Source organism: Gobio gobio (genome assembly GCF_949357685.1).
Source record: "Gobio gobio genome assembly, chromosome: 11".
NCBI lineage: Eukaryota > Metazoa > Chordata > Actinopteri > Cypriniformes > Gobionidae > Gobio > Gobio gobio.
Genome location: NC_137104.1, coordinates 49,701,327 through 49,717,990, shown reverse-complemented (window position 1 = coordinate 49,717,990; position 16,664 = coordinate 49,701,327). Strand labels below are relative to the sequence as shown.

Below are 16,664 nucleotides of genomic sequence, written 5' to 3'. Positions count from 1 at the left end.
GAGAGAGAGAGAGAGAGAGAGAGAGGGAGGAATCATACCAGACACTCCCACAACCTATAAAGCACAACCATACTGAAACACTCAGTGAAACCACACGTGGGTCTCTGTACAAGGGGGAGAGCCAGCGCTGCACAGGGACAGAGAGCCGGAGAAAGAGTGTGCATGTGTGTTTGAGGAAGCAAGACGCTGATTTCAGCTCAAGTAGAGAAGTGCTGATGGGATGTGAGTGAGTACAAACAACAAGTTCAACCCTTCAGGATCAATTCTCCAAGTCTGACTGTAAAGAAAAACTCAGTTCAAAGGGTCTGTAGTGGCAGAGCAATGTAATACCAGAGCGCAACTGTACCAGAGGACTATCCGGAGAGCAAACAAGTGCAGGACTGGTTCCAAAGCTCAGAGACCCATGCATTACGAACTCTAGTCTCGCAAGAAACATTCAAGATTAGTGTGGAGAGTTTGGAAGTTTTAGCACCTGCTGACAATGTCTTTCGCGATGGTGCGACCGGCTCCCAGCCGATACCTGTACTCGGAGATCTCAATGATGTCGGAGGACGATGAAAACGGCAGCGAGAGCTCGGGATCAGACGACCGCTCGTTTCGCTTGGACGGCTCGGGGTACGACATTAAAGTCGGAAGAAAGAGAAAACCTGGAGTAGGTGGACTGCTGATTGGGACGCCACCCAATTCCAACAACATAATAGGTCCGTTGCCAGAGGGCCGTCAACGCAACGCAGCCAACGCACGGGAGCGGGACCGCACCAACAGTGTCAACACGGCCTTCACCGCATTGAGGACTCTCATCCCCACAGAGCCCGCCGACCGGAAGCTGTCAAAGATCGAGACCTTACGGTTGGCATCCAGTTACATATCTCACCTGGGAAACGTTCTCCTGGTGGGTGAAGCTTGCGGGGACGGCCAGCCGTGCCACAGCGGAGGGCCCTCGACCTCAAACTACTACCACCACCACAGCTCACCCAGCCGGGACTCGGAGAACTCGCAGCCCAAACAGATCTGCACGTTTTGCCTCAGCAACCAGAGGAAACTGGTGAGTAAGACGCATGCAGGTGTTCCCCGTTAAGGTTGTACAATGATCTGGACATGTTCAAGTCCACAAACAAGCTGAAGAAATACTGGCAGAGGTGTGAAATAGAGCTGAACCTCAGGGAGGGACAAGAGCGGGTCTGATTTAAGGTCACTGAGGGCAATGATTTAAGGCAAGGTTAGTCAGGAAACAGTTGAGATACAGTAAACACTGTCAAAATAAATCCTTAAAATGTCCAATGTTAGAGAATAAAGGCTGTTTAACTAACCAAGGTGCCAAGGTCAATAAACGTAACACTTTTTTAGAATACCTTTCAAACAAGTAGTTGCGTTTGTTTCCTTTCTACAATTATTTCTGTAAATCTAGCCGCAACTTTTAACCACAACAAAGCAGTTAAAATGCACAAACCACACTCCTCGCTTCTAGAACTGGCACTGCAAAAACGTATAAGACTAGAGAAAGCTGATAAGGTATAATTTGGTTCATGTTTTCCAAAGCATGAGCAACTAGTGGTTTTAAACAGTCTGTCATGAATGTTCCTACAACTGCGCCTTTTAGTGAATCTGCGTCGTAATTCCAGCCTCGCCAAGATAACGTTTGACACTGAAAACCATCCTCAGCACTCTGAAGCTGAGTTATGACTTCATCCACATGTCCTTTTCCATCAAGGGCGATATCTCTGTTACAGAGTGCGCTGCTACCATGACCTCATAGACAGATGCAGTGAAAGATCGGATTAAATGTACCCCAACGGAAAATATCCAATCAACAAAGAGACTGTCAGGTAATATACAAACACATCATCCATCTCTTCCCCCGGCGAGCGTGACTGCACTGACCTTGGTCCGTGGAGCCAACACCGCAGCACATTAAAAATAAAACTGTAAATCACACTCTGGCTGTGAGGAATACAATGACACCAAACCAAAAACAGGGGGAAAACTGTAATTTAAACTCGCATGGCGAAGAACTGTCAGAGGTTGAAATATAACACACGCTCAAGACAATTACACTCCGCCATGACACAAGAGCATTTTTGCTCAGGGTATCTCACCACCGCAACGTGTGTTTAATCCTCAAAAAAACCTGAAGTGCTTCCAGAAGCCATTGAGCTAAATTTTCTTTTTCTGGATCTTTTAAAGTAAAGTCTGTAGCGAAGGAAATAAACACAAAGAATAGCAGCAATCGATTCCGCAGTGGATACTCGGCACCGCACGGGTGAATTACAACAAACCTAGTTTGGGCCATTTATGACAAATGAGCAAATGGGAGGCATAAATATGCAAATGCAAATGGTCCGTGCTCTATATATCAGGCCATGAGAATCTAGGGAACATCTGCTGCAGGGTATTTTCCCCCAAGTAGCCGTGCACCAACCTCAAAGTTTCACTCAAACATCCTGTGTTGTTCTTAGTCTCTTCCTCGCTGCCCAATTAATATCCCTGTCAGGCACGACACGCAACCTGCTTAAAACTTCGTAAATCTTTCAGAGAAGGATTTTCACAGATTTCTGAAAGGAACACAGTGGTCTTTGCACATCAATTCGAGCAGGGAGCATTAAGGTCATTCAAATGTGAAGATTTAGACGGATTTATCTTGTAAAAACTTTTCGTATAACGTGAAGAAGTGCCTGTGAAACCTGTTCAGCAGTTCTGATAGGATAGACAGATTTATATTAGCCAAACCTGATTTAATCAGCTGCTATATAACCATTTTCTGCAACAAAATATCTCAGCTGTGTCCAATTCATGTAGTCAGACAGCTAAATTGGCTGACTATTGGCAGTACATTGGACATCGGCCACTGTTGCTCTCTAGAAATCAGTCATCCACAAATTAGCAACTCAACGAGCATCTTTAAGTATTCAAATCTAATTCTCAAAACCACACAGTATATAAAGAGATTGACACAAATGTACACAACACAGCCGTTCCTTTACTTGCTAAACTGTTTGTGGTTAAACTGTTGTTGAAAATCACATAGAAACCACACGGTTAGGAACAACAACAGGCCAAAGGCCAACACTCCCATTTCAGGCAGTAACCTTAATCCCTACAAAACGAAATGATAGATCTTTATAAGTCCGATCGTGAAGTACGCCCATGTCTTCGGGATTCCAGTGGCAGGCAGATATTTGAAACAGACCGGGCCTTGCCTTTGTAGAGCACTTTCAGAAGTGGGTCTGTGTGCTCCAAAACCGCACTCGTCTCTTTTACCCCTACTTAGTGCTCATTACGCCGTGAAAGTATCACTCAGCCAAGACGCACGGCTTTATTGTTTCTAAAAAGAAAGAGAAAGACGAAATAAAGAACACACACCAGGGGCAAGACGTAGAGGTATAACTGAATTCAAATGTTCGGGTTTTCGCCAAAGTTAAGCGTCTGTGAGCTGACACAGAACAGACAGCTGCGTCGAGATTCTCCAGCAAACGGGCGAAACTGACTTTTAAATCAAACGCAGACAGTCATGCGGCAGAAAACTGCTACTTTTGCCTGCTAAGACGTTCAAGACTCAAACAGATTTGTGTCTATATAAAAATGATAGATTTTACCCTAAACATTTTCCAGGTTTTGATTCATCTGGCTTTTTTTATCCGCATTTATTATATCATCTTGGATCTCAATATTTGCACATGCACGCACTCAGTAACTAGTTTTTTCTACATCTCTACATGCACAGGGATGTACCACAAATATGACAGAGCGAGAAATTTACCATATGGGTCTCATCTAGCCTGTTTGGCTAAAACACACTCGTTTTCAGACGTGGGCATTTGGTTTTTCACAGAAGAGGACATAGGCTTGGATAGATTGCATAACCAGACTGTACTACTACTTTTTTGTTTGAAAATTACTTTTTTTAAGGCAGATGGGACGTCTTCCTCACAGTTATGGCGTCTGCTGAGAATGTAACCCAATGAGAAGTAACATGGGTAATATTTTCTGGATAATTATCAAGACTTCTCTCATTACGAGCATATGGAAGAGTTTAGAGTCCTTCACTCTAACGGGAGCCCGAACATTTGACACAATATGAAATTATTAGAAGTATTAGCAGCGCACACTAAAGAGCCAACATTTTTTCCTCCGTAAACTGCCGTTTTATTCGAATGAATCCTGAAAGATTTGGCCAAAAGCGGGATCTTATAAAACCGCCAAATGCGAATACTTCAATACCTTCTGGAAAGTAAAGCCACATGAATTAAATTTGGGCTGGAATTGGGTCATCCTTTACCACAGGTGGGGCGGTACGCTTCATAACCATAAACGAAGGGAAACCAGTGTTTTCGCTTGTGGGCAGCAGCAAAAAGGTCTGTGCAAATACTCCCGAACACTATAAAAACAATCAAAAGTGTGTAAATGGCACATTCAAAGGGTGCAAAACTCGTATATTGGGATTAGCTCAAACAGAAGACTGGTTTTAATAATCTACCCTGTCCTGTCACCACTGAGAGGCTAGAGTTACACGTCTAAACACATGCATGCACACACACCATCTCATTGTGATCTTTAGCAAGCTGTCAACGTTACCCGTCAACCTGAGGTGAAGCCAAATATTTGTGTTAAGAGCCCCGTAGATGCTTAAAGGGAAGGAAAAAAAGAGGTGAACACCAATTTATTGATATAAAGATATTTGAGAATTTGCCGTGATTTGTTTCCTGCCTCAAAGTACTTGGAAATAATGTGTTTATAAAGGACTTCAGACCAAGGGGAGCGAACGATCAATCTGGGCATTTGGACGCAAGCTCCAGCAATAATAATTTCTTTACGGCGTGTTAGACAGGATATGAAAAGCAAATGTAGGCAAAATCCTATTAGTTTGGCCGTAAGTGATCCCTGGAGTCAGAGCGCTGGTGACTTTAAAGTGGCACTGAACTTAAAGGAGGGGCTGGGGAAGAAAATGGGAGTGAGAAAAAAAAAAAGAAGGAAAGAAAGAAAGGAAAACGTTGAGGGTCAGGGTTATTTTCAAATGGGATTCTGTCTGACTTCATCAGTTAAGGTTGAGTGTTTTGACTAGAAACTCCGCCTACATCAGATGGGGGCCGCAGGAACGATGGCATTCCATCTGCTCCTGTTCTAAGCAAAGCAAACTGGGAAATGTGAGCCAGGTGTGTGTGCGCGTGCTACCGCAAACGGAAAGGTGATAGGAGAAAAACAGCAGGCGCGTTAATGCCAAACCACCGGCCTGCAGGGAAAACGATGACACGAACCCTCGAGAGTCAACAACTCTGAAAAACTGAAAATTAATAAATATTTGCAAAATGTTAGATAAATGAATGACCTAAATGCAACAAATAATACATTTAAATAACTCTGAATTGCAAATATTTTAAAGTAAAATATTGAAATAATATATATTAATTTAACAACGAGAACAAAGTTGTTGCACCTGACATTTTTCATAACTAATGGATTGTTTTCTTTCATTGCAGAGCAAAGACAGAGAGAGGAAATCAGCCCTGAGGAGTTAAGCCACGTAGTGAATGGATTTACAAAACATTAGCATCACCAGTGTACAAAAACTGTTGGCTGCAAATGCAATGTTATGGTGTATATATGCAAATATCAATTCATATTTAATTATTTGTAAATCGCCTTTGGACTGGAGCATTTTTATTGGAGAAAAAGACAACCATGTATGACTGGAAAAAGACAAGACTGCAGCGACTTCATTACGCAAGAGCTGAACATCCCGCCACAGACTTCATCCATTTCCACCTTTTCCATGCTTTAACACACCAAGCTACACCAAATGTTTATCTTTGACCACAGGGAGTTGAGGTAAAGCTATTCGCCAAAGACTATCCAAAGAAGAAGACAGCACTCAAAAGGCTGCAGATGACCACAGAAGACACAGCGCACGGAGCCCAACTTTGCAAAGCAAAACAATGACAGAACATCCTGCTAGAATAAAAATCAAAGAGGACTCTGGGATCGTGCTCATATCGAGGGCATGCGTGGATGCAAACTGATGAGACACGTTATTTCTGACAACAACACGAAAGACACTTAGCCTGACTATGAAAACACAATAAATCCAATAAATGCAGTATATACTGTATGTCTAATATGGCAAATTACATATATTATTCATTGTTTAAATTAAAAATTATTGAACAAACGGACTGAAAACCACCTGCTTTTCTTTCTAGCACGCATTCAACACCATGCCACAAAGATGTTTGGATATCTTTGCCATCAAGCAGTGCTGTAATTAAGACCAACGCCAGCTATAAAAACAGAGTCCCTCCAGATAAAGATCGACACTTTCATTTTATCATCTGTGCAGATCCTCGAAGTCTAAATATTTCATTTCACATTCTCTTTCTGGTTTTAATCTCAACGTAGTTTATTCTTCCAAAGGTTAAGAAATACAAACACATCTAGAGTCACTCGTGTTGTCTTATATTTCACAAACTCAAGACAAGATACTTCAGATTTTTACGGTATTACCAACTATAACCGGCAAGAACAGTTGTTTATGATCTATAGTAATGGTTCTCAACCTTTTTGAATCCAGGACTCTATTGTGCACAATATATTATCACATGATATTTCCAGCTTTTTCATGATTAAAAAATATTTTTCCCCCATTATTTCAATCTGATAAAATGCTTTATTCATATAAAAAAAAATGCCTATGGATATCTTAAGACTTTTCCAGGTCTAGAAATCACACTTTAAAATGAAATCTCCTGATTTGATGTCGTTTTGGCTTATTTTGTCCTTCCAAGACCCCCTTATACAAAGATGAACATATATATACGCACCCATAAAAGGAGCCTTTGATTTTATTTTCCTCTAAACCACTAGATGGCACAAAACTGGCCTCTAAACATCCGCTTTTCAAGATGCACGTGGAATTTGTCTTATTCTTGACGTGATCGCAGACAGCAGCGCAAGTTGATTCTGTGCGAAAATATGATCTCATATTTGATGTTTTTTCAAATGTTGTAGATATGAGTAGAACATGAGAATCACTAAAATTATTGAATAGGTTTTGAGACAAAGGTCGTCTTAAATGATTTTCAATTGTGTTCAAGGTAATTAAAGCAATATTCAATAACATATTATTATTATTATTATTATGTAAAAGTATGGTACTTAGGGTAAAAAGCACCTTAATGTTGGGGCAAAAGACAATATCATGATAATCAGCTGGATGACTTTTCCATTTGTTGACATGACATGGTTAAATACAGATGGTAAATATCATATTATTAAGTTGGATGTACACTTTAGAGATAATCACCATATTTATAATGAAAACCATCATATTTAAAACAAAATATGATATTAAACATATGATATAATGTTACTACTGTTAATCTATATTAAAGTACTATGGGATCTCCTTCAATGCTTTCAGAATCTTTACTTTTTAAAATAAATTTTGTTTCTGTATTTTTAAAAATATATTTCTAAATTAACATTTGAATGACTGTATATTTGACAAAAATCTATTATTATTTTATCTATCAAAATAGTAAATGTTCAAAACAATCACTTTAGCAAAGTTTGTACTAAGTATTAACTTGTTAAAAACATATTTTAGCTAAAGTATTTGTATCAATATTGCCTTTAGCCCCATTGTACCCTATATACATTCATATCATATCATTCTACACAAGAAGCACAATATAGACCTTATCGGATCATGAATATTAATCACATTACATCATGCTGATTTGCTTAAAGGCAGGGGTTGGTAAATAGGCATTAGACAAAGTAGGATCAGTGTTTGTTTAGTTCACATGGTCCTAAAGTAGGCATTTTACCTGGATAACTTATCTTTGGATTTCAGCCAAATAAAATGACGCAAAAACAAAAAACATTCTTAAACATTACCTTCCAATAAGTGCAAAGTCGTTTTAATGGATGTTCGTAGTGGTATTGGTTGGATCTTGTGTGACAGAGGACAGGAGGAAGTGTGAGCCGAAACAGACGACAGAAACGAGGTGAACGGCACAGGAAGTGAGGCCTGTCAGACAGGCAGCTGTTCCGTGTGGCGGCGCAGATGGGATTCGCAGGTAAAGCTTTTGGCAGCGGTCCTGGCAGCGTCCACCCCTGACAGCGCCAGTAAAAGGGTGAGAGGAAGTTCGGACAAATTTTGTCTTGGTCTTGAGAGTTTCGGCTCACATATCACCTTCTACACCTTCCAAAACCTGCAGACTACAATCACTTCATCTCTCCTCTCAGGTAACTAAAACGACTCTCTGCTTGGTTAAACTAATCTAAAAATGAAGAGAGCTTTATTTTAATCTTTCAACATTGCGTTAATATAATAATAATTGCATTCTTGTGATTGTTTTTATAGTTAATGCCTAAAACTTTTCTTAAGGGAAAAAAATATATAGATGTACACAAAAGAGCAGCTCATGGGCGATATTTCATACTGAGCTTCAATGATATTTCAATTCGACCGTTGCAAAAACAGCTAATTATTTAACTTTTGTTAGACGCCCCATCTGGATTTCATTTATAAATAAATCTGCCGTTAAGAAGTTTCTCCACGATTGGCGAAAGAGCCGCAAAAACTTGCGATGAGACACACCAGCTCTGGAGTGTCATTAATTGGAGAGCTGAGAGGAGATTGTTTTTCAACCACATTATCGATTGTTTTCGGTTTAAAAGTAAATCAAACTAGTTTGGTGTCAATGAAGCGGTATGTGATCCTTACTGATGAGGCTGTGGAGGTACGCAAGACGAAAAGAAAAGCACTGGGCGGCATCCCGCTGAGCCTTACCCCTCTGTTCACCCCGGTCTGTCATTCTGTCATCCCCTCATATCTCACCAGCCAGCGCACACAGAACAGCTCCATATCGACACACATGAACCCGGTTACCTGCGTGTCCGACGCAGGCCTCGCATCCAGACACTACACACATCAGCACTCATACAGAAGAATAACAAAGGAAATATTCAGCAGTGACAATGCATTAAAATACACGGCCAGAAAAAAGAAAACAACCCATTCTAGGCACTCATGGAAATTCAACTGCAGTAGAGCTCCAGACTAAAGAATAAAACAAACTATGGTCACCTATATGGAAAAGATATTAAACTTGAAGGATTAGTTCTACCTGAAATATGTACAAAATTATATATACAGCTCTGGAGACCACTCCAAGTTCAGAAATCAATGTTAAGTGGTAGGGGTGTAACGGTACATGAATTCGTACTGTTTCGGTACAGGGCTTTCGGTTCGGTGCGCGTGTGTACCGAACAGTTCCGAATGCAGTCTTTAACAGTCGGCTTGAGCTTGAGCATTCGGTCCTTTTTGGGTCGCATCTTGTGACATCACATCCTGTTTTTGGTTTGTTTAGATGTCTTTGGACCGTGTTGCATTCATATTTCAGTCGAACTGCGCCAGGGCTTGTATATAAGCTTAGGCCCCAGAATGATGGGTTTCGGTCCGCTTGTTTGGTACGCACCAGGGTTCGTTCAAACTTATTCAACTGAACCACACTAACAGAGCAATCGCACCACAGTTTGTGTTAATCCAACCAAACCTGCCAAAATTGAACACACCCTTGATATTCAGTAATATTATCAATTTGACTACACTGACTATTGAATGAGAACAAAACTTGAGCTGGCTAATGACACAATTGTCTTCAGTAGAGCTGCTTTATAGCTGAATCAATTTGGTTTCATAACTGATAAACTTTGCGACATGACACTGTTACTGAACAGAATTGAATCAACAATTAGCTACATTTAGCTGAATAATGACAATGTTTTCATTTTAAATAAGGGAATAAGAAGTGACGTGTGGCCAAGTATGGTGGCTAGGGATGTCACGTACCAAAATTCCAGTAGTCGGTACCAATACCATAAAAATTCTACTGTACTCTGTACCAATTTCGGTTACACAGCTAAATGTTTTTTTTTTTTACTATTTAAAAAATATATAATTAATTTTAGTTTATCATTTATGATAATCATTATAAGTAAATAATACAAACATTTAAAGGCTGTATGCTGTTTAAAAGTAAACATTATTTATAAAAAAAAAAAAAGATCAAGTGAAAAATAATCAACCATCTAGGCATAATTATTATTATTATTAGTAGAGACGTATTATTATTACATATAGCTAAATCTACTGTAGGCTACAACAGTAGCCCGATATATTCTGTCAATTAAATTTTTTTAAACCAAACTTTTATTTTGACGGGTTGCCGTGACCTTTCATAAGGTGTTCATAAGATGACAGTTTTCTCAAATGAAACGGTAAATTCTCATGAAGGGACTGTTTATGCGTTTGTGTCCTCATCCTCACACACGGCAGAGACTACAAAGACAGCGAGCGTCACGCGCACAGGCCTCCGCGCCCCGTCATTCACACAGAGACGCAGAACATGGAAGGCTGAGAAATATTTAAATAGTATTTTGCAGTTTAATATCAACAGACACTAGTGTGTGTGTGTATGTATATGTTCGGCTACAGTCTTGAGCCCTGCGCTTAGATAAACACGGAAGCCACTGAATGCAGCTGCGGGTACAGAATATACTCGGGAGTCGGTACTACAGAAATGCTGGTATCGTCACATTTTTATAATTTCAGTACCGACTTGGTACCGAAGTACCAGTACTTGTGACATCCCTAATGGTGACCCATACTTTGAATTTGTGCTCTGCATTTAACCCATCCAAGTGCACACAGTAGTGAACACACACCCAGAGCAGTGTGCAGCCTTTTCGCTGTGGCGCCAGGGGACCAATTGTTTTGGGTCTCACCTTAGTCGTGATATTAAGGGTGAAGGAGAGCACTTATTCACTCCCCCCACCGACAATCGGACCTGAGACTCAAACCTGCAACCTTCGGGTTACAAGTCAGACTCTCTAACCATTAGGCCACAACTGCCCCCATTCTCTACTGCTTTACCATTTTATAGAATTGAATTTGTTTCAGGGTTGATGAACTTTGCAACATTAACACTAATTGAACCGAATCCAATCAACACAAACTAAATTGAGGTGAATATTAACAATCTTGTCTTCTACTGCTTTAGATTTATAAATTGAATTTGTTTCATAATTGTCAACACTGACACTTACGGAACTGAAATTAATCAACAATGAACTAATGGAGAATATACACGACACCATTTTCAACTAAAAACTGAAAACATTTTGGCCGTTGATTTACACGATGGTGCCATTTTGGCGGCCTGAAAAAGCTAACTTTTGAAAACGGTACCGTGTGCATTGAAAACGCACATGCGTATTACATGTTCAGTCTATAAATGTGTAGCGCTTCTTTACAAAGTCACATCACCAACTAATAGACTGGCATGAATAATACAGTGTTTTTAGTCGTTTTTGTGGATCCTTGAGAACGGAGATTGTTTTGACAACGTTTCCTAAATTTAAACGTACCTTAAATAATGACACTGTTGTCTTCTGTAGAACTGCTTTATAGCTGAAACTGTATTTGTTTAATTCATAATTGATGATTTTTGCAATTTATAAAGCACTATATAAATAAATGTGACTTGACTTGATAGGAGCATATTTAAACTCTACGTTATACATTTAGCAGATGCTTTTATCCAAAGCAACTTACAAAACAGGAACAAAAGATAGAGTTTCACCAATGTCAAATCATAAATTGGAAGCAACAGCAAACGAAACCTGAAAACACATTGTCCCCCTCATTACCGTCCTAAACAGTTTAAAAACAGAGCAAGCCGATGACCAGAGCAGACGCTGTTCTTTCCATGAAAGGCTGGACGTGGGGGTAATAATCCAGCCTCCCACAGGTCCCGCGAGACCGTCTGGAGGATGGCTAACAGATGACAGCTGCACGGCCCGTCGTCCGGCCCGATCCTCGTCTGTTCAGCATCAGAGCGCTCCTGTCCTGCGAGGACGGTGCCATGCTGTCGGCCGGAAGAACGGATTCCCTCACCTGACAGTCCTGCAGCTGTACCCCCACTTTTAATTTCACAACTTCTTACACAGAACCAAAAGGCCATAAAAATAAATCCCGTCATTATTTCTAAAATAGCGAAACCGCAAAAGAGGTCGTCAAAAGGTCAAGCGCTCATTACTTGCGTCAAAAAAAAAGAAAACCCATCCTGCACCACGCCGCCCCGATAAATAAATAATCTGCAGATCTTCGCACACAGGGCTTTAACCTTGGAGGACGCATGTGGAAAGTTTGCGTTCTGGCAATGTGGGTTTCAAATGGGTTTCCCACCTGGAGCATCCGGTACATCATTCAGAAAGTCATTATTTATTGAAAATTAAATATCTAATGAGGCCCTGAAGCTTTTCTGCACGACGACTCTGGTCGTATAACAGAAGAGAAAGCCATCGAATCAAAGCCACAAGAGCGAAGCGCTTGACTTTTCCTTTATATCATTAACCGAAACATCCCAGTGAGCGTTTTTTCCTTCCACTGTCCTACAAGCATGATGAGCAGTTTGCCCGTATGGTTGCAAAAGCATATTTTGGTTTTAAAATGTGAGGACAAGCCTGGAGAAAGTCTGACTGAAGGCATCTACGTCAGAAGCAGAGGAGAGACGCTGAACACGAAGGTGGTAACGGGACATATTTATTTTTTCCTTTCGTTTTTTTTCCACCTTCGTTGTACAAAAACACGCATCAAATACCTAACACAATGTGGAAAAAATGTCTCTGCTAAAATAAGAGAGATACAAGCTCCGTTCCAAAACCTAGTGTGTTGTCCACATAGGGAGCATTTTAAGGCATCATTTAATGTAAAGGATCCGTTTACCCACAAATAAACATTCTGTCATCATGTCATTTTAAACATGTAGGATTTTCTTTCTTCTGCGTGACACACATAAACAAAAAAAGTGCTGAAGAATGTTGAGGTCTAAACAGCATTGGCCCCCATTGACTTTCACTGTATGGGGGGAAAAAAGAAAGGAATTTTTTTTTTTTATCTTCTTTAAATCTAGATTTTTTGTAGGGAGGGGAATAATTGTTTCTGGAAAAAACAGTTTTAACATGAAAAAAAAAAATCTGTATGACTATCACATAATAATTTATTATTATTAAAATGATTGTTAAAAATAATATTAATTATAATGGTTATTAATACTACTACTAATACATACAAATATTAAAATAAAATATAAAAACAAGTACTTTCATTTTACATGTGTACAATTACTATATCAATATTTTTAGTTTTTTAATGTTTATTTTTGGATATTTTTGCATTTATTATGATAGGACAGTATAGAGTAGACAGGAAGCGAGGTGGGAGAGAGAGATGGGGACGGGATCGGGAAAGGGCTGCGAGTCGGGACTAGAACTTGGGTTGCCGGAAGTGCAACGGTGCTGCGCATTGGTGCTACACAAAGAGGCTCTTGCCAACGATACAATATCAATATTTATGGATTCTTAATTTCTTAATTTTCAACCACTGAGCTTTTATTTTGGCTGGAAACCCACAAAAAAGGAATGCATAAATGATGACAGAATCGAACAAGACAGAAAATGAGAAATGTTTCCTTAAGCTTGGCAAAGTTCTTTTAATATTTAATTTAAAGAAATAAAAATGTTTTATTATTTAGTTCTAGCTAATGGTAATAAACCCTGCCATAGATGCCAATAAAAAACGTTATTTTTAAGAGTGATTAGTGTACTGCACCATATGTTTTTTGTGAATCACAAGGTTGCTGCCTACGTAGAGCGTTTCAAATCAATCACTTGTGATGTTTCGTTTAGGATGCTGTCAGTACAATGTAGGCAGATAAGTGGGTTTTGAACAGTTGTAGTCATGGGATTTTCAAATGAAGTCTAGCTCATCTCCTTCCTGCATCTGAGGTAAACATTCAGTGCATGCGTTCTCCATATCTCCCTTCATGTCCTCACAGAGACCGAGGCAGCCCCCGCTGGCAGTTGGTTTCAATCAGGTCTTCTGGCAGGATGCATGCTGGCCCAACTGGGAGTTGTGCTGAAGACCGGATGAAAAGGAAGTCCTAAAAACTGTGGAACGACAGGTGGCTACTTTGGCTGCTCTCGAAGAGAAAAAAAAAGAGCCAGCTTTCCAACGCCTACCCCCCACCTCCACACACCTGCAAGAGACCGCAGCCTGGGGTCCCGTTTGCTCCGTCTGACCGGCACGCGATTTACCCGAGCGCCTCCTCCCCATCTGACCCTCCACCCCCGGCCCTCTGGATCAACATTCCCCCCTGACTAAGAAAAACACATCCCCGCTTCTCCTTAAATAGACTATTAAAAAGAAATTTCCTGCTGACAGCGGCGTGTCAGGCCAAGATTCCACATAATTTACCGGCGATCTGTCAATTTTATCAGCCTATTGATTTCAGTGGAGCGCGCTGGGCTGAAAGGAGACCTTTGTGTCCTTGGACAAGAACGCTTTGGAAATCACTTCATCCTCAGAAGACAACTGAGACGTTTCAATCCATCCCGGAGTTTTTGGACAACAGCCCGGAGGAGTGCTGCGCGTTTGCTGATCGATATCATTTTTGTCTATTCTGTGACAACTTACAACCCCACGGCCAGAAACAAACTCTATGCTAACGGTGCATTTGCAAAGACTTAACTGGCATTCTCGCATCACGGTGGCAGTCACGATTTCAGTGCTAAAGAGGGCGATCGAGTTACCTTCAGGTAGCTAGTTACTAACATTAAAACAATATTATGGGTTCAGTGCAAATTAAGTTCAATAGAGAACAGTGCCAGTCCACTTTTTCAGCAGTCCAGGAGTATTTTCCCCATTGGGATTTGTTAGGGTTACCAAACCAAAACAAGGCTGAACCAAAACAACCAACTACGAGGTGGATCACAACATTACAAAATGTACAAACAAAGTGAAAAGAAAAAAAGTATTTGATAATCAAAGCAAAAAGACAAGTTCAAGACTGTGTGTACGTAATGGCTTTAATGGGTATATTTTTATTTTTTTAAACTGTACGATCTCAAGAAGAAATACAAATGAAATTATTTAATTAAAATGGTGGGAGAAATAGAAAAACTCTATACAATGTACACGTATTTGTACCAAAATGAACATCGAATGTGTACAGTGTCATTTTACCTACCGCCAGTAGGGCTGGACGGAATATATCGTGACCACAGTATAAAGTGTCTATCGTTAAGAGATTTTACTATATCGTTTATTTCACGGTATGTAAATATATCCATATAGCACAGTACTACTTTAAGTTATATACACTTAAGAGTGAAGAAGAAACATGCATGAATGAGAAAATAAAGAGCGGAACTGCATTTAGTGAGAGTTTCAAACTATACTTCTTTGGACCATGAGCATGAGTCTTGTGGACTTTGCATTTGCGAGTGACTTGAGTGTTTGAAAACACTGTTGTACGTGTACTGTCCGCGTCGACACAAACATGCGTGCAGCCCCTTCTGTTGAAATTGTTACATGGAGAGTGTGCGGACAGTCGTGGAACAAAGTATTTTTGCTTTAGACAGCATGCAAATCAAAAATTCTGAACGTGTATGATATTTAAAAAAGTTAAGTGCAATGAGCTGTGAAAAAGAACTCACTCAATGTGGTTGGTGCTCGCGCTGACTGACTGACATGCACTCGAAGCGCGTGCACAGAAAGCCACCTTTCAGACAGTATGCAATCGTTTACTCAGTTCTCTTTCACATCTTATTGTGCTTGAATGGTCAGATAGACACACAATAAATGTTAAAATGCCCATCGTGTGGAATATTTACCTAAACATAGTGGGTTATGTCCTAAATTAACAAACCGTTGGGTGAAAACAAGATGTGTGTCCATAAATTGGATCTGTGCATTCGGTCTTAAAGGGACTAGTGTTGTCATGATACTGGAATTTCTAACTTCGATATGATACCTAAAAAAGTATCGATATTCGATACCATTTTTGATACCAGAGGGAAAAAACGCTGCATATATGGTCAAATAGATATTAATATAATTTATTTTTGTCCGTCTATTGAAAGTCTAGGTAATTAAAATTGTATTCTGAAGAGATAACTTTATATGATAATGTTTTTAAGCTTTTTCTCATATAAACGTTGATCAATTACCATTCTAATTATCTCACAAATAATTGTTAACTAATTGTGTTGCTATAGCTTACATAGGCTACAGCACAAGGAAGCTTGATTTCAAATTGAATTAAAAAAGACGAGTAAACTGTAATAAAATAAGAACAAATAAACAAATTACAAACAATAGCAAAAATAAATACAATAGAAATAGACTGCTTTATTTTTTCAGGTAGGTCTAACAGTATTCAGGTAAGAAACTGAATAAAAAAAAAAACACAAAGTAATCAAATTTAAAATAACATTGGATAATCTTCATTGTAAAAAATTAAATACAGATGAATCCATTAAAGTTGCACAAATTAATCAGTCAAGAGCATTAAGTGATCGTTTGTCTTTTTGTAGTTTGAATAATAAATAAATACTGTCCCTTTAAGACCTAACACACGCATTGATTCCAAACACTGTTCTGTACACATTCTTCCACATTCTTCCAGTATCGATACATATCGAAATATCGTTATTTTTGACAACATTAAAAGGGACAGCAGCAGCATAAACTGATGTCTCATTAATGTTACTCAAACAACAAAAGAAAGATAATTCACTCACTCCTCTTAACTGAATCACTT

General features: G+C 39.6%; 2 protein-coding genes across 2 annotated transcripts in view; one reads left to right on the top strand and one right to left on the bottom strand.

Annotated features, from left to right (window-relative positions):
• Window positions 1-16,664, bottom strand: part of bop1 (BOP1 ribosomal biogenesis factor) — a 105,249-nt gene that overhangs the window by 55,282 nt on the left and 33,303 nt on the right. The window lies entirely within an intron of this gene.
• On the top strand, window positions 87-6,664 carry scxa (scleraxis bHLH transcription factor a). The gene is made up of 2 exons (XM_079829891.1): window positions 87-1,045; window positions 5,475-6,664. Exons 1-2 carry the CDS (start codon window positions 482-484, stop codon window positions 5,511-5,513), a joined length of 603 nt encoding a protein of 200 aa, XP_079686017.1. The 5' UTR covers window positions 87-481; the 3' UTR covers window positions 5,514-6,664.